This window comes from Odocoileus virginianus, unplaced genomic scaffold, assembly GCF_023699985.2.
Source record: "Odocoileus virginianus isolate 20LAN1187 ecotype Illinois unplaced genomic scaffold, Ovbor_1.2 Unplaced_Contig_1, whole genome shotgun sequence".
NCBI lineage: Eukaryota > Metazoa > Chordata > Mammalia > Artiodactyla > Cervidae > Odocoileus > Odocoileus virginianus.
The window spans coordinates 2,754,281-2,771,703 of NW_027224318.1; the positions used below are offsets into that span (position 1 = coordinate 2,754,281).

The 17,423-nt window shown below is 44.1% G+C and overlaps 1 protein-coding gene across 2 annotated transcripts in view; it reads left to right on the forward strand.

The window, feature by feature from the left end:
* The window catches only part of FGF13 (fibroblast growth factor 13), a 520,657-nt gene that overhangs the window by 444,900 nt on the left and 58,334 nt on the right, over positions 1-17,423 (forward strand). The window contains exons 1-3 of one of the 2 annotated variants that reach the window (XM_020885226.2): positions 9,019-9,301; positions 11,170-11,280; positions 16,637-16,740. In XM_020885226.2, the coding sequence (XP_020740885.1) occupies positions 9,115-9,301; positions 11,170-11,280; positions 16,637-16,740 (402 nt within the window). In that variant the 5' untranslated portion in view covers positions 9,019-9,114. Of the gene's footprint in view, positions 1-9,018; positions 9,302-11,169; positions 11,281-16,636; positions 16,741-17,423 lie in introns of those variants that run through there. The other variant, XM_070463291.1, reaches the window with a different exon arrangement.

Below are 17,423 nucleotides of genomic sequence, written 5' to 3' on the forward strand. Positions count from 1 at the left end.
CTCTGAGACCCCATGAACTGCAGCACGCCAGGCCTCCCTGTCCTTCACTATCTCCCTGAGTTTGCTCAAACTCATGTCCATTGAGTCAGTGATGCCATCCAACCATCTCATCCTCTGTCGTCCCCTTCTCCTCTTGCCTTCAATCTTTCCCAGCATCAGGGTCTTTTCCAGTGAGTCAGCTCTTCACATCAGGTGGCCACAGTATTGGAGCTTCAGCATCAGCCCTTCTAATTCAAGGTTGATTTCCTTTAGGATTGACTGGTTTGATCTCCTTGCTGTCCAAGGGACTCTCAAGAGTCTTCTCAGCACCACATTTGAAAGCATCAGTTCTTCAGCACTCAACCTTCTTTATGGTCCAACTCTCACATCCATACATGACTACTGGAAAAACCATAGCTTTGACTATATGGACCTTTGTCAGCAAAGTGATGTCTCTGCTTTTTAATACACTGTCATAGCTTTTCTTCCAAGGAGCAAGTGTCTTTTAATTTTGTGGCTGCAGTCACCATCTGCATTGATTTTGGAGCCCAAGAAAATGAAATCTGACACTGTTTCCACTTTTTCCCCATCTGTCATCCACTTAACAAGTTGTTTATCCAATTGTAACAACAGTATTTATTGTTATCACCATTTGAAACCCCAATATAGGGGGGAAAAAAAACAACCCAAAACCAAAAAATGAATGAATAACAACTAAAGCCGTGTGGAGGGTTTAAAAATCCTCTGAGGCATCTGAATGGTTCTCAGGTGGATCATTGACCTGGCTTTTGTCCCCTTCTTAGAATCTGATGGATACCATCTCCCCCAAATTCAGTCAGTTCTCCTGCCCACGTTCTGGCTGCCGTCTGTAAAGAGATGTGTTAAGACTTAATCCTGAGAGAGCACTGAAGTAGTTTCTCATTACCTCTCTGCTCCTGTAAAAGATGGCAACTCTTGATAGGAAGTTGATGGAAACAAAATCATTAGCAAATAGGAAATCCATCCAGAGTTCCTTATCAGTTCAATTCAGTCCCTCAGTCATGTCTGACTCTTTGTGACCCCATGGACTGCAGCACACCAGGCTTCCCTATCACCAACTCCCAGAGCTTACTCAAACTCATGTCCACTGAGTCAGTGATGCCATCCAACCATCTCATCCTCTGTCATCCCCTTCTCCTCCCGCCTTCAATCTTTCCCAGCATCAGGGTCTTTTCCAATGAGTCAGTTCTTTGCATCAGGTGGCCAAAGTATTGGAGCTTCAGCTTCAGCATCAGTCCTTCCAATGAATATTCAAGACTGATTTCCTTTAGGATTGATTGGTTTGATCTCCTTGCAGTCCAAAGGACTCTCAAGAGTCTTCTCCAACACCACAGTTCAAAAGCATCAATTCTTTGGCTCAGCTTTCTTTATAGTCCAACTCTCACATCCATACATGACTACTGGAAAAACCATAGCTTTGACTAGGCTAGACAAAACCACAGCTTTAACTAGACTAGAGTTTCTTCTGTTGGTTGTGAATCCTGCCCCACCCTCCCACCCCACCCCCGCCCCAGGCTAGGTAACAGGGAAGGTTAGATCATTTGCAAACACTGTATTCCCTTCCTCACATCTGGAGTTTAGCTCACTTTGCTCCAGAAATCCTATTTCCTGAAACAACTTAGATCCAGAAAAATGACTGATGGTTGGCTTCTGGCTCAAATCCTCCCATTATTTTTTCCCCTAGCTTTTCATTTAGATTACTTAGTTCACTGGGCAAGAAATGAACTCCGTGCTACAGATATTTTGCCTCTGAGTTTTGCACATTTCTTGTCTGCCCTAAGTGTTTCATCATAGAAACATCTCATTTATATTTGTTAGTCACCAGTCAGTTCATAAAATAGTAACTATTCCTTCAAGATCTTCAAATATGATTGAACAAAACTAAATTGATTTCAGAGAAGCTGGTGTCGTTGCTGGCTTGGGACACTGTGTCACCACTGGGGCAAACTATTTGGTTGAGAATAGATGTATTGTATCTGCAAAGTATTAACCACGTGGACGTTGCATGAGAGAAACTTTAGAAAATGGATGTGACTGCCTTGACCCGAGTGCTCCAAGTTCACTCAATATGGTCTTCCAAAGGCAAAGCTACTAGGAGTCTCCAAGCTCCATCAGACAGGACCATATGCTTTCTCAGTAATGGTGTTGCTACCCTTTCCCTCATGACTCCTTCTTGGTTGCAGGTCATGAGCATGTGAATAGTGTGTGCATTCATGCTCTGTTGCTAAGTCATGTCTGACTCCCTGCGATCTCATTGACTGGAGCCCACCAGGCTTCTCTGTCCATGGGATTTCCCAGGCAGAAATACTGGAGTGAGTTGCCATTTCCTTCTCCAGGGGATCTTCCTGACTCAGAGAAGGAACTGCATCTACTGCTTGGCAGGTGCACTCTTTACCACTGTGCCAACTGGGAAGACCATGTGAATAAAGCATAGTTTTAAATCACAGAATGAGAGCCTTGAGCCCACATATTCACTAAGGTAGAAAAGGTTTCTATTGGAGCCACAAAATCTTCTATCAAAAAATCTGCCGATTTTCAACTATGGTATTGGACACCCTTGCTGAAAATAGTGTTTTCCTTGTACAAAACTTCAATCCCCACATATTGAAGCTTAAGCTCGTTTTCTTGTGATCCTTCCTCTCTCCTAATCCTCAAGGAAGAAAGGTCCAGCTCAGTCATCCGGTATTTTTCTCCAGGTTTTCTTAATTAAAATGACTAAGCAGATATTCAGAGGCCTTGAACCCTTGATGTTGCTGCTGCTATGGCTAATTAAATGGCAAAAAGTGGAATTCATAGGTATGATTAATTCCATCAGGATACTTTATGATTTTAAAGTTCATAAATTATGAAACAATGAAATTTTTATATGGGTTATAGGATTTTTCTTCATAAGGATCAGAATCAATTAGTGTGTTCCCCACTGATTTTATTTATCTATTTCTTTGATTTAAATATAAACCAGAGATAGGTTCAGTACGTTCTACAGCTTAAGTATTTAGAGAATGATCTCAGAAATAGGACACAATGAAGACCAACCCTACTAGTCTAGAGCAGTGCAAGCATAGGGCTCCCTGGCTTTTCATTCTGAATGGGGGTCAGGAGAGCCAATCAGTTGCCAAAATATTGATTCTGTAGACCTTTTATTTCGAAAACAGAATTCCCCCAAATGATCTGAGTAGGAGAGACTCTATGCCAGCTCGTAAATGTGTCAGGTTATGTTACAGAATACAGTAGTCACTCTTTCTGTCTCTAGAATTCCAGTGTGACATTGACGAGATTTCCTTAAATCATATTTTTCTTTCTGCTTGGAGTCATGTGGCAAGAGCTTTTGCTAATGGCTTTTCTCTAATCTCCTCATTTGTATTTCTATCCAGTCGTTTCTCTGGGCTTTTGGGTATAATTAAATAGACCACAAAAGGTGGTACTTGCTACCCAGTCCCTTCAATATCCCCTCTGCTGCCCTAGTCCGTTACTGGCAGGATCCCAGTGTTGCTTGGCCCCGGTACACTTGAATCCACCTCCCACTCCCAGCTCCCTCCCTTTGAGTTCATCATCAGTCCTTGACCTGGTAATTTGTCACTCAGATGTTTTGATGGACTGTTAGCGAAGGTGCAGAGCCAGCCAGCAAGAGGCTCTGATTATGTTTATCTTCACGGAGGAAGGGTGTTTGAAATCTTTTCTGAGTTTCAGAAAGACAGCCAATTCCTTCCTGCTCAGAAAGTACTGAGGCTGTTCCTGATTAGGCTGTCTCAATTCTCTCGTTTTTACTCATCACAGTCACATCTGTTTGGGTTTCTGTCTCTCTCCTGGAGATGCCTCTTGAGAGCAGGTCCCCTCAGTTTCTTTCCAGCTCCTCTGAGTCCTGCCAAAAGAGACTGGCAGACCACGATCAGCCTTCTCTGCTCCAGTAGCTCACATACCTCTCCCTGAAAAGAATAGCAAAGCCTGCTTCTCAAGTGAACCCAGGAGGAATGGAGCCAAAGAGGCTTTCAGATTTTTCTTTGGGATTCCCATGTAGAGTTTATATTCTAATGGGATGGGAAGAGAAAGGGCAGAGGGCAAGTATGAGGAGGAATGGGGGCACAGGCGCAAAAATCATAGGCTCCCAGAGTCAAGAAGACTTTCTAGAATATCTCATCCCAAGGTTTTCAAATGTTTCGTTTTCAGCAGTGTCATCTTTTTTATTTTTATTTTTTTGTAAGAAATCATACGTACGAGTCTCAGTATATAAAAGTGAGGAAAGCAGAAGTGCTATGATTGAAACACAGGTGAGGGAACGTACATCCTTCTACTCTTTGGGTTCTGCAGGATACAACTGGAAAGCCATTTATCATGTTTCAAGGATGACTTTATTTATTTTTTTTTTTAATTTTTTTTTTTTTCATTTATTTTTATTAGGTGGAGGCTAATTACTTTACAATATTGTAGTGGTTTTTGTCATACATTGACATGAATTAGCCATGGATTTACATGTATTCCCCATCCCGATCCCCCCTCCCACCTCCCTCTCCACCCGATCCCTCTGGGTCTTCCCAGTGCACCAGGCCCGAGCACTTGTCTCATGCATCCCACCTGGGCTGGTGATCTGTTTCACCCTAGATAATATACATGTTTCGATGCTGTTCTCTTGAAACATCCCACCCTCGCCTTCTCCCACAGAGTCCACAAGTCTGTTCTATACATCTGAGTCTCTTTTTCTGTTTTGCATATAGGGTTATCGTTACCATCTTTCTAAATTCCATATATATGTGTTAGTATACTGGTGTAATGGTCTTTATCTTTCTGGCTTACTTCACTCTGTATAATGGGCTCCAGTTTCATCCATCTCATTAAGGATGACTTTAAAGATGGGAAAACTGAAGCCCCAACAGGGGAAATGACATGATAAAGGTCACTCAGTGGTAAAGATTCAGACCTGTGCCTCCTGTCACTCAGGCTAGTGAGTTGACTTGGAGAAAGGAGCCAAGAATGCCTTCTTCCTGAATCAGATGAAGGAGAAAGCCTGGTGGAAAGTGCAGTGAGTATCAAAGGTCTGGGAAGAGTTGCAGTGAGTAGGGCCACCTAGCATAGAGGAGTTGTGAGCCTTGGAGTTAAGCAGGAAGAATTGAAACTCTAGGTCTGTAGGAGATCTGGGAAGTTCCCCTACAAGGGTGCAGGGTGAACTGGTAGGAACAGAGCAAGACAGGAGAAAAGGGCACATTGGAAGCGAGTGTCAAAGGAAAGGGCTTCCCAGGTGGCTCGGTGGTAAAGAATCCACCTGCCAAGTGCAGGAGATTCAAGAGATGTGGGTTTGATCCCTGGGTCGGGAAGATCCCCTGGAAGAGGAAATAGCAACCCACTCCAGTATTCTTGCCTGGAGAACCCCACAGACAGAGGAGCCTGGTGGGCTACAATCCATAGGGTCACAGAGAGTCAGACCCGACTGAGCAACTGAGCATGCATGTACATCAAAGGAAAGTTCTTGATTCATCCTTCCACTGAAATGCCACACTGCTGGTCTGGGGTGGCAGTGAGACAGAAAGGAAAGGCAAAATATGCTTCTCTAGGGTGACCTGCAAGTCTTTCTTTTATTATTGCCTTCTCAAGATGAATGAGTTTTTAGCACAGGTCTCCTCTGAGGGTTTCATTGTTGTATTAACAGGCTTCTCTGAGAGCACCTGAGAAAGACACAGGCGAGTTAGGAAAGGATGAAAAGCTCTGCTCCATTAATGGTTAAAGTGATTGTACAACACAATTTGGACCCAAAGTGAAAATGGGTTTCCTTCAGTCCCTTCCTCACCCCTCTTCCCCCAACACCCTCCTTCCTTGCCATGATCCCTCTCCAGTGACAGCCCTCAGATTCTCTTACTGGAAGAGACAGCACACATGTGGTCTGTAGACAGATCACAAAGAGTTAGAGACCCCTATGTCTGGTCTTACCCATCACATGGCATTTGTTTTCCTGTCCATGGAGTTGAAAGGATAAAGGCAGGATAAAAATCAGCAGAAGTACATTTTATGGGCTGACAGGGACATGGGACAGGGAGAGACTCTGGTTCCCCTGATACCTCTCATTTTTCAAGAGACATTAGAGCAAGAAAGATATATATAAATACCCAAAGAATCATCTGGTTGTCAGCTTTGATCCAGTGGTTTCCTGTGTTCATAGCATAGAATTTAATTCTCTAATTTACATGTGTAAAAAAAGCCTGGGGTGGTGGATAGGAGTCAGAAAAAGAGTTGATGTATTTACATGTTTGTGTTTGAGTCTCTGTAATGGTGCGCCGCTTCTCTTCATTATATATCCCCGAAGTCGTCTCTGCATCTGTTTACCTCAAATCTCATCTGCAAGTACCTTGTGAGTGATGTTCAAACAAGCGAACAGAGAGTGCAGACCTGGTGGAGAAGCAGTGGGAAGAGCCTGGGAAAGCCCTCATTATTTTCTCAGTACCATTCCCTTATTCTTCCCAAGTTCTGTCCCTTGTCTGAATCAGGACCGTGTTTTTCTTTAGCTTTGTCATGCCTGCTTTGGTGCAAGGTCCCAAGAGAGAAACAAGAGGAAAAAAAGGTGGGTTTGTGGTAGTAGGGGGGGTCATCTTGAAGGTAGTACACAGCAGAAGGTAAAAGCATGCACAATGAGTAGGAATCTCTTAACTGTCCATCCCACACCCCAAATATTTGGTCCTGATCAGAGCTGCTTTCAACCCCTCTCTTGGGGAGATTATTTCCCTTCATTGTAGTTGGAATTTAAATCAAATACCTTCTGAGCCAGGAAACATCTTTGTACCCTTCAGAATCAGTATCAATCAGTCACTTGTCAATTATTTTTAATAAACTTTTCTTGAGCTTAAACTATGTGGACAGAAAACGTGCCAGGGGGTGGGAATATAGTGGTGACCAAGACCCAGTCCCAATTTTTAAGGCGTTCAGAGTCCCGAGGGAGCAGCCCAGGGTTTTTCCCCCGTGAATTAAAGTCTAAAGATACTTCAGTGGACTTGAGATGCTAAAACTTTTCTTCCTTGTCCTCCCTTTTCTCTTGGGAAAACGCAAAGCAGGAAAGAGTGGTAGACTAACCTGCAGGAAATTTCAGACTGTTGGGCATCATTGTCTCGTGTCTATCCATTTCAGTCACTGCAACCTTCAGGCCAGTGCACCTCAGCAGACACAGTTGTGCTTCCCATAGGACAAGAGACACTTGAAGATTGGGGAAAGGTGGAAGGGAGACAGCAGCAGCTTACCCGGTGGAGCAGTGAAATTTACAGAAGGTTCAAGAGCTTTAACTCTGACGGGCTAAAAGTAAGAAGCCTGAAAGATTTCAGTTTCTTAGTTGAGGCTCAGGCCCAAAAGGTCAGGAAAGGACCAGAGCCTGGGCATTTGGTTTTGAATCTGCAGCAGTTCTGAAAAGAGCTGGAGGTCTAGTCGACAGAGCAGTAGTGATAGCTCCATGTCAGAGCCGACCTACTGTTGAGGGGCTTCCTTTCTGGCATAGAAATCAAGTACGAGATGGGGCAGAACTTGTGAATTGAGTGAGGCGGGCAAAAAGCCACACTTGATTCCTGAATTGGAGGGAGGCAGGCTGCCTGAGCTTGAGGAGCCGGGGAAATAAAAAGAAAAAAAAAAAAGAAGTTAAGATATTGGAGACGTGCCAGAGCTTAAAGAAAGGCTCAGCTCTGCATTTCCCAGATACTGCTTCTGTACACGACTTCTTTGCGTGGATCCCAAAGCCGAGCTGAACGGTGAGGGGGCGCAGAGGGAAAACGGGGTTCAGAAGGCACAAACTGGCCTGAAATGAAAAGTCAGCAAAAACCACTGGGTGGCAGCGTGGTGTGCGGGCGCAGTTCTGCAGTGCCTGCTGCTACTGCTGCTGCCGCGGGGGGAGGCCGAACCCGTCTGCGAGCCCCGGCCTCGCTCCGGAATGGCTACAAGTGTCGCCATGCGAAAAACCTCAGCGAGTGTGTGTTAGGAGGGGAGTGCGTGTGGCGAGTCCCAGCCTGGGGCAGGGGGCTGGCGAACTTCCGTTGGGCTCCAGCCCGGGCGTCCTGGGGCCAACTTCAAATCACCCAGGAACGGAACATCCCACCCCGCCACCCCCCATCTCCAAGCAACCCCCACCCGCCTCCCCGCGCCTCCAACCCAACTGCCTCATCCCGGTGTCTCCTCCATCACTGTTTCCGCCCGAGGCTCCTCTGGGGAAGAGGAGGGGAGGAGGGTTTGGGCGATGGGGCAGTGCCGGAGCCCCGACAGGTGTTAGCCCGAGCGGCCCGCCGGGGACTTGGGGGGCATGCGGCGGGTGGGGGCGGCCGGCGGCGGGGCGCCAGCGGGCTGGGCTCCGGGAGGGAGGGGCCACCGGGGGAGGGGGCCGCGGGAGGCCGTCGCGCTCTTCCGGAGGGTGCCTGCAGCGACAGAATTCCTATACTGAGTCGGTGCCGCGCCCAGAGCAGCAGCGGCGGCAGCGGCGGCAGCAAAGATGCGAGGCCATTACCTGTTTGAGCCGCGTCGGAAAGCTGGCACGGGCCAACTTTTCCCGATCGGCGGGCCAAGAAGTTGCAAGGACTAGTGGGGGGCTCGGAGGGGCCAGGGCGAGGGCGCGCCCCCCCATCCCCACCCCGCACGGTCCCTCCATCCCCCCCTCCCTGCCGCCGCCCGCGCTCCCGGCCTCGCTCTCCCGCCCGCGCTCCCTCCCTCCGCCCGCCTCCCTCCTCCGGCCCCCTCCGCGCGGCACCGGGCGGGGGGTGCCGCCAAACTCCGACCCGAGCCACTTGGACTCGCAGTGTCCTCCGGGCGCAGGGGCCGAGCGCACGCACCCGCGCCGCTCTGCCGCCACCGCCTGCCAGCCAGTCTCGCCCGCGAGCCCGGCCCGGGGCTGTGGCGTCGGCTCGGACCCAGGCAAGCCGGCCGCCCGCGCGGGAGCCGGACCACCGCCGGAGGAGCTCGGCCGGGATGCTGAGCCCCCTCCTCGGCTGAAGCCCGAGCGCCGAGAAGCCCGGGCAAGCGCCGGCTCCGGAGACGAAGGCGGCGGAGGCGCGAGACCGACCGGGCGAGCGGCGGAGGCGCGGGAGGAGGAGGCGAACCCGGAGAGGGGCCGCGAAAGAAGTGGTGGTGGTGGGCGTCGTGGCCATGGCGGCGGCTATCGCCAGCTCGCTCATCCGGCAGAAGCGACAAGCCCGCGAGCGCGAGAAATCGAACGCCTGCAAATGTGTCAGCAGCCCCAGCAAAGGCAAGACCAGCTGCGACAAAAACAAGTTAAACGTCTTTTCCCGGGTCAAACTCTTCGGCTCCAAGAAGAGGCGCAGAAGGAGACCAGGTTGGAAGGGGGCTCTTGGCTGGCTTTTTTTTTTTTTTCTCTCTCTCTCTTCGTACTTTACGAGTCTGGAGGGGGCTGGGGGGCGTGGATGGAAGCGGAGGTGAGTTTGTCGGTGGCCCATCTAGTGCGGATGTGGCCACCTAGCCGGTGTGCGTGCGTGGGAAGCGATCGCTCTCTCGCCTCCTTCGTAACAGTAACAGGCTTGCTGCATTGCAACTGCCGTGGGACAGGCGCAGAGCTGGGGGGCATACCCTGCCCAGCGGGCGCGCCATCAGCTTCAGACAGGCCACATGTGTGCAAGCCCGGGAGCTCTGGGCAGCCGTGTGGATGGCGTGTTTTGCAGGCGCGGAGCGGGCAGACCCCTGCCCACCCCTCCCCCCAGGGAGAACCCAGGGAATCCCTCCCTTGCCCTCATCCCCGCAGCGCTGACCCTTCCCCAAGGACCCTGGGTTTCCGCTGTCTAGGCATTCTGTTTCTTTGGTCACTTTTAAGCTTACTGGGACAGACTTGTGGTGTAGCTTTGAAATATTTGCTGGAGAGGAGGGGGTGGATTCCTAGAACCTGTGGCCGAGAGCTTAGTGATCTGGTTCGATTAGTCAAATTGGTTGGTTACTTGCTCCTAAAATGCAGGATTGACGAGAGAATTTAACCAGATCGTGGGTCCTTTTGAACCAATTCAGTGAGAAGAGCAGCGCGGTGTTCCGGCGCCAGGGGAAATTCACACAGCTCGAGGTATCGGGTTGCGTCAAGGTAGACCTTTAGGCGAAGAAGCAGCTTCTTTGCTCCTCTTAACCAAATGGATCCTTTACTCAATTGTCTTACTTGTACTAGATACATATTACAGAATTTCTGACGTATCAGTCTGTTATTTCACTGTTTGTGTGTTTTACACATCCTGGAACGAACATGCAGACATGCATTTTCTGCTTGCTCGAAGTTTTTAAGGAATTAGCTGTAAATTAGGCTTGCTTTGAAACAGGTTTAAGCGGTGGCAAAGCATGTTTATGTGGTCTGAATAATGACATAAATATTATTTCAGTGCAGGTGTCTGTATTCAATAAAAGCAAATTTTGGATAGCACGGCTGTTATTGACAAATGAGGTGCTTCATTAATCTATGGTGATTCTTAATTGAAAATTATCTTGAGAACACATATTTTGGATAATTACATTTCTGATACTAAATTTGAAAATAAGTATGAACTAATTTTCTTGCCTCCCCACCAACAAAACCCCAGCTCTTTGCACGCATTTTCCCCTAAGGATAATTAATATGTTTGTTTTATTCTCCCTCCCCCCCCTCCTTTTTTGTATGGCGGCTCAGTTTTCTAAATAGAAATCCTTTGATGGGGTTCCAGATTGTTTATGTAGTTTTAACCTTTTTAGAATGGAGGGGATGCTTTATTCCAACTGTGGTGATTCTGAGGGAAACTTTTGCTGGTGTGTTTTTGGTCCCTGCTTGGAAAACCACTCTAAATCTCATCTTAGTGTTTCTCCTTTTCCTTCCGCATGAGAAGTGGCACGGTGTTAAAAGGCAGAATATGCCACTTGCCAAGCCATTTTGAATGCTCAATGAGATGAAGTGCCACTCTGTAAGCCAAAGGACACGCCATCAGAAACTGTCTCTGCGGTCAGTAGCTTTAGGGCTTTACCAGTGTTACCAGGTGGCAATCACATGTTTCTTCAGTCCGGAGGTTGGTTCTGAAACTTGCAGTTTGTTTGCTTGTTTTCCTTCTTTCAGAGGACTCTTTATAAAAAGTGTCATTTGACCTTTTCCACTAAAATGTATAACTGGAATTAGAATTCTAAGTCTTTTCAGCCATATGTGCACAACTTATCAATTGATCCCAACCATCTTTCTCTTTGCAGAGCCTCAGCTTAAGGGTATAGTTACCAAGCTATACAGTCGACAAGGTTACCACTTGCAGCTGCAGGCAGATGGAACTATTGATGGCACCAAAGATGAGGACAGCACTTACAGTAAGTGACTGCAAAATAAATAATAGTATATCCCAGCATATTGTTGACACTTTCTTTTTTTTAAGTAAACAACCCTGCTTAATCCCGAAGTGAATCCAAAATAGAGTCAGCACTATATCATCCCATTTCAGCAGGTTAGCCTAAAGGAAGGGGAACAGAAAAATATCTAAAATAGTGAACTGTAGCAAATAATGTTGACACCATCTGAAGAACAGTCCAAATGTCATCTCCATGGTAATCTGGATAGATTTATGGCTGTCCTTTGGATTTTATTACTTTTTTCCCACAGAAAATTTACTCACCCCCACACTGATCCTGAAATAGCACAGTTATCTGTACTCTTAAGCACCGGTCTCATCCCAAGAGAGAAGAGTGGTTTCATGTCAGGAGAATTCATCATTACAAGCTTTCACTTCTGTTCCCCCTGCCCTACACACACTGATAATTCTCAGACTAATTGGGATTTTAACATTGAGATACTTCCACAGGTGGGTAAAGAGATTTCTTTGAGCACTTTATTTTGAATCGTGATTTAAGTCAAGACCAAATTGGAGACCATCATGGTGAACCTAAAAGAGAAACACATCAAAAAGAAAGTTAGTTTTATTTCCAATTACTGAAGGATAGGATTCCAAGATGTTATATAACCTTTTGTGATAGGCTTTATTTATTTGGAGTCATAAATGCATGAACTCCTTAATGGTGACACCCTCTTCAATGATAATAATTGATGGGGTTTTTTTGCAATTAGAAGATTACTGTAGACATATTCAATGTTTCATGAGACTAAATCACCTAATTCTCACAATTCCTTCCCAGTTTTCCGTAATTTATATTGCATTTCCCTCAGACTTCATTAATCTCCCAGAAATTGTGCCATTGCCAACAAAAGCCCATCTGAAAGCTAACAAGTCCTCTGCAACATTTCCAGAGGTACGGGGCTCGAGAGAACAAAGCCATAGACAAGGGTTCCAATGTTGAGTGTTAAAAGAGTTTCACATGTTTTTAGACAGCTTCCTGGGCTGATTGATGGCCAAGGCAAGACCTCAGGAGGAAGTCACCTTTAATTACCCTTAAAGAAAGCTCTGTGGGTACCTAGGATGAAAAAGTTCCATACATAAATGATTTCATAGTTCTTCAGTGTTTTGCAAAATGCTGTTACTGTTGCAGTTCTACAATGAGTATGCTAGATGTTCTTTCAGGTATACTCTTCTGTTTGAAAAAATGAGTCAAGGCTAATTAGAGGGTTTTACTGTTCCCCTATAACAGACGTGAGTCCATCATAAAACGTTCCCATGAATTGCTGCAGTCCATGGGTTCGCAAAGAGTTGGACCCGACTTCGCGACTGAACAACAGCAAAGCTGCTCCTCTTTCCAAAGTGCCTCAGCAAAACGGATTCGTTGGGCACTACTAAAAGGAAGTTCATGATCAGCTGCTAATGACCCCCATGCAGTCAGGTTTTCCCTCACCTACTTTTAACATTTTCTGTAGATTAGTGCAGAAATCAGTGAAAAAGTTTATTTTGGGTCCGATGTTCACATACCTCTCCTGAAAAGGGAAAAAAACCCGGACGATTCATTTGTTGTATAAGCAGTGATACGGCACACACCTCAAGATCACACATATGTAGTCATTGTAGAGTACTATACACACACACATGTATCTACACATAGACACGTGCGTATACACACACACGTGTGTGTGTAAATAAGGCTCCATTTCCTTAACTGTGGACTCAGGTAGTCAGTTTTACTTTTCAGTTCATGCATATGCGTAGCTCCTGCCTTTGGTTGTCTTATAACTGACTGATATGCATGGCATTTCTGCATACTAATGATATTGTTGGGCCTTAAAAGAGCCAGAGTCTGTGTTTAGGCAGAATGAAATAATGAGAGGTGAGTCAGCCAACGGTGAGTATTACCATAAGATGAAGCACACAAATGAAGTGTCTCAGAAGAAATAGCAAGTCTGTGGGGCTTGACTCTGCCCCAGCTGCCAAGTGTGATCAGAGGCCGGCGGGCTAGCTTTTCTTCCCACTTGAGTATATTGTAGGGTGTAAGTCATCATGAAACAAGAATATTTAATGGTTAAAGTGATCATTAAAATGATCATCATTAAAATGGAAGTCTTAACTATGCAGATGTATTCTTTTTTCCCCCTAAAGCCAAGCAATTTTCTTGGCATTCATTATTTATTTTGTTTATATACTATTTCCTTAATATGCATTCTTGTCATTTATGTTTATATTTTTCTTAATTTTTAGGGTTTTTCATCATATTTTTTTCTCACTTGGTTCACCTTGGTTGATTTTATGATATTTTAAATCTGACATGATAAGCCAGATTATGATAAAACAAATCAATTCACATTTACCAAGATACATCTATTTCTAAAAGCATATATTTGGTATTATGCATTTAAGCTGACCTTAAGTAGCTTTATTACAATGGTAAATATCAGTCCAGTAAAATCTCACCATGAGCAAATCAGCCATTGTAAATTATGTATTGCCCCCTGAAAAGGAAAAGATGATAGACATTTCATGAGAGCAGTTTTATTATATCTGCCTTGGATTCAGTGAGGGTGATGTTAGAATAGGCAACTTTCCTTTCAAACCTCCAATAGTGTTACCAATTTAATGGGTCAAGTCTTTCTGATCAACATTAAGATATACTTTTTAAATTGCTCCCTTTGAGAAGTTGATCTTAACCCAACTGATTAAAAAAAAGATGACCTCCTTTTCGTATTAAGCAAACACTGGGTGCCAACTCTGTGCACATCTCTAAGAAAAAACGGGTCTTTCAATGTACAAGGAGTTTAATTGTTTTCATGTAGATACAACAGGAAACAAGAAATGGGCCCTTTTATTTCTTCCTCGAAATTTTGACAGAAATGGAAGAAGAAATATCAGATGTTTAATGAATGTGTTTTAGATACACACAAAATCCATTGTTTTCTTCTCATGCTTAGCATATTTTCATCCTAATCAAAATAATATCCTAAGTCCATGAAGAAGTACTCCAGGTTGAGAGAAACAGAGGCATATTGGAGAATACTTAATCTGTGCAGGCTCACCCTTGATGTAATAATTTCTTTGCATTTTTATCTGGAAAGACTGTCCCTTTAGACAAACTTGAAACAAACATGTTTATGATCTTAATTCATCATAAATTCATCTTAGTGATCTTAAATGTTTATGATATTAAATGTCTACAGAAAAACAACTGGACTGATATCACCAGTCACTCTCCACTTTTGCTGTTTTCTTCAATTTTTTATTTTAGCATGGTATTTTTTATTTCTGAATCGGGCATCACAAATATCTATGGTGCATAGTGAAAAATCCATGTGCCACTGTGTAGTTCATACCATTATTCAGGGATAGATAATCCTGGGCATGGGTTACTCATATTCTTTGCTTCTCTTCCTTCTACTGCTATCTGACGTTTGAGAATTAAACATTTTATTGCCCATTAAAACACACGTCAGAGTAGTTGGGGCATGTGGTGAAAATCAAATATTTCTTTCTTTCTTTCTCTTTTTTTAGCTTGTTACCACCTGCATTCAGGGAACTAAGAAGGTTCAGAATACTGTAAAAAATGGAGCTCTAGAAACAATTCTAAACATCCTTTATTACCTGTCATATATCATCATCTATTAGTTTGATTAAACTAGGACTCCAGCCTACGCTGGTGTTCTAGTTGTCTAGTGCTATGCCTTTTAAGCCAAACCCATAAGGAGGTCTTTGTTTGATTTCATTTGATTTCTTAGATATCAGAATTTTAAAACTCTGAGCTGTTATGTAATGGGACCGTGATCTATTACATTTCAAAAATATAATATTATCATGTTTTCACCATCCAGATTGTTAGCAGTCCACAAATGTAGGTTGAGCACCTGCCGTGAGCAAGGTGCCATCACAGAAAGAGCTGGAACATATACATGATATGCTGAACAAGATCAGACTTCACTCCTGGGCACTGCATGGTCAAATATAGCATGAGATCCTGGCTTCCAATCTGTGCAATTCCTTTCCCTCACCTCACATAACAGAAGGGCACAGCTTTTAATATGATGAATATTGAATGAAGTGCCATCAGCAGCATGTGGTAGGAACACTTGCATTTTGCACCATACAATCTGTCCTAGCTCCTCTGTGGTAACACCCTGGTTTTAAGGGAAAGGTACATTGTAGGCTCACCAAGGAATATTGAGTTCTTCATTAATATTTCTCATCTCTATAACTCCACCTACTGCAGTAGAATATATATACATCAAGATAAGAGAGCTGAAAAAAAATATTCTTGCCCACGGGGTGACTACGTTCTTGCTCACAGAAATGATAGCAGACCGATTTATCATCCTCCATAAACTTACACACCAAAGCAAAAATCGTCAACATTGGTCTAGGAGTCTTGAGAGAAAGGTGCACAGGCTATTTTCAAAAGATGTGTGTGGCAAGCACTATGTTTTAAAAATGTACTGTTTTATTTTTATTCCTGGTGTAGGAGGGAGTAGACAGCTGGCAGGGGGAAGGCACCCACTGGTTTTCTCCAGTGAGTGGTGTGTGATTGTGAGGACAGCCGGGATGTAAGTTTCACGCAATCAGACCTTCAAATGGAGGAATGAAGTCCTCTTTGGCACCAGCCAGCTGCCCGCTTACAACTATTTAGGAAAAAAATCAAATAAAATTCTCAAGTTTGTTGTTTTTATTCCTATAACCTTTGCTCCCGGACACTAAAAGCTAAGACCCCTCTGAACCCCATCTTAGAAAAATATTCTTTAAGAAATACTACTCTGGGAACATAAGATTCCAAAATGACTTTTTTTTTTTCAAGTCCTGGATTTCTTTTTTTTACCGGTTGTGTCAAAAATAATACAGATAATTTAGGTGAAGGAGTTGGACTAGTATCTTTTCTAAGATTCTAGGAATCTCTCCCCAACTGGTAGATCATATCTGTGTCTGTGAATCTCAGCAGTTATCTAAGAGAGCAGTTTAAAACCTTGGTTTGTTGAAGATAAAGTTATTTAATATGTAGACTAATTCCTGGAACTGGATCACTTCAGAAGCATCAAGATTCCCCACCTCCAACACTACAAACCATGGAATTCCCTTCCATTTTCTCCAGGGTGTTTGAAAATTACATCCCCATTATGTGACTATAACCATGAATTGAGGGTACTGAAAGGTGGAAGAGGCTTTATCATCTATATCTATCTATTCATATATACATTATATGAATATTCTTACCAAGCAGACTTTACTTTTGGAAGACCGGATAGCCCTGCTGGAAACATTGAAAAGCTATGGAATTCGATATTGTAACCTTGTTTTCACATTCTTTTTGGTTGCAGCTCTGTTTAACCTCATCCCTGTGGGTCTTCGAGTGGTGGCTATTCAAGGAGTTCAAACCAAGCTGTATTTGGCAATGAACAGTGAGGGATACCTGTACACCTCGGTAAGCCTTTCACTGTGCTTGTGTTTTGATTATTCTAGTTTTCATCTGATATGAAGGGAAATTGCTGCACATGTGTTATCACTGCAGGTTTGTGTGATTCACGGAGGAGTGTTCTGAATGGAAATATTCAAAAAGACAAATTAATTGCCAATGAAAGTATATATATTACTAATTAATCATTTGAAGCTAGCATTTTTGGTGTAAAATTCAAAGACTCACTAAACAGTTTTGCATACATTGGCATTTGGGTTGTTATTTTCAACCCAAATGTCTGTCTTGCTGACTTGCTTTGCAACTGTGGGAAGCAAAGCCATTTCTACAACTCAGTTCAACATATATCTATCCATGTTTACTCCTAAGGAAATTAATGAGACCACTTCCTCAAATCAACTCTAGGGCACAAAGAACAGTTTTAGAAGTGTTTCTTTATCTTACCTTTCAGTTCAATTAGGTCATGTTTGCTATCTCCAAGTACTATTTTTCCATCAAGTACACTCTTCTTACATACAAATTCCAGCTTGGCTTTTTCTTAGAAGTCTGTGATGAATGAAGTAAAAAGTGAAACTTTTCTCAAGAAATTTATACACAATGTAGACAACAGTTCAGCTAGGAACCTGGGGCCACGTTAAGCTTTTTAAAATTTTATATTTAAATATAGGCAGAAATGGTACAGGGCCAGGGTT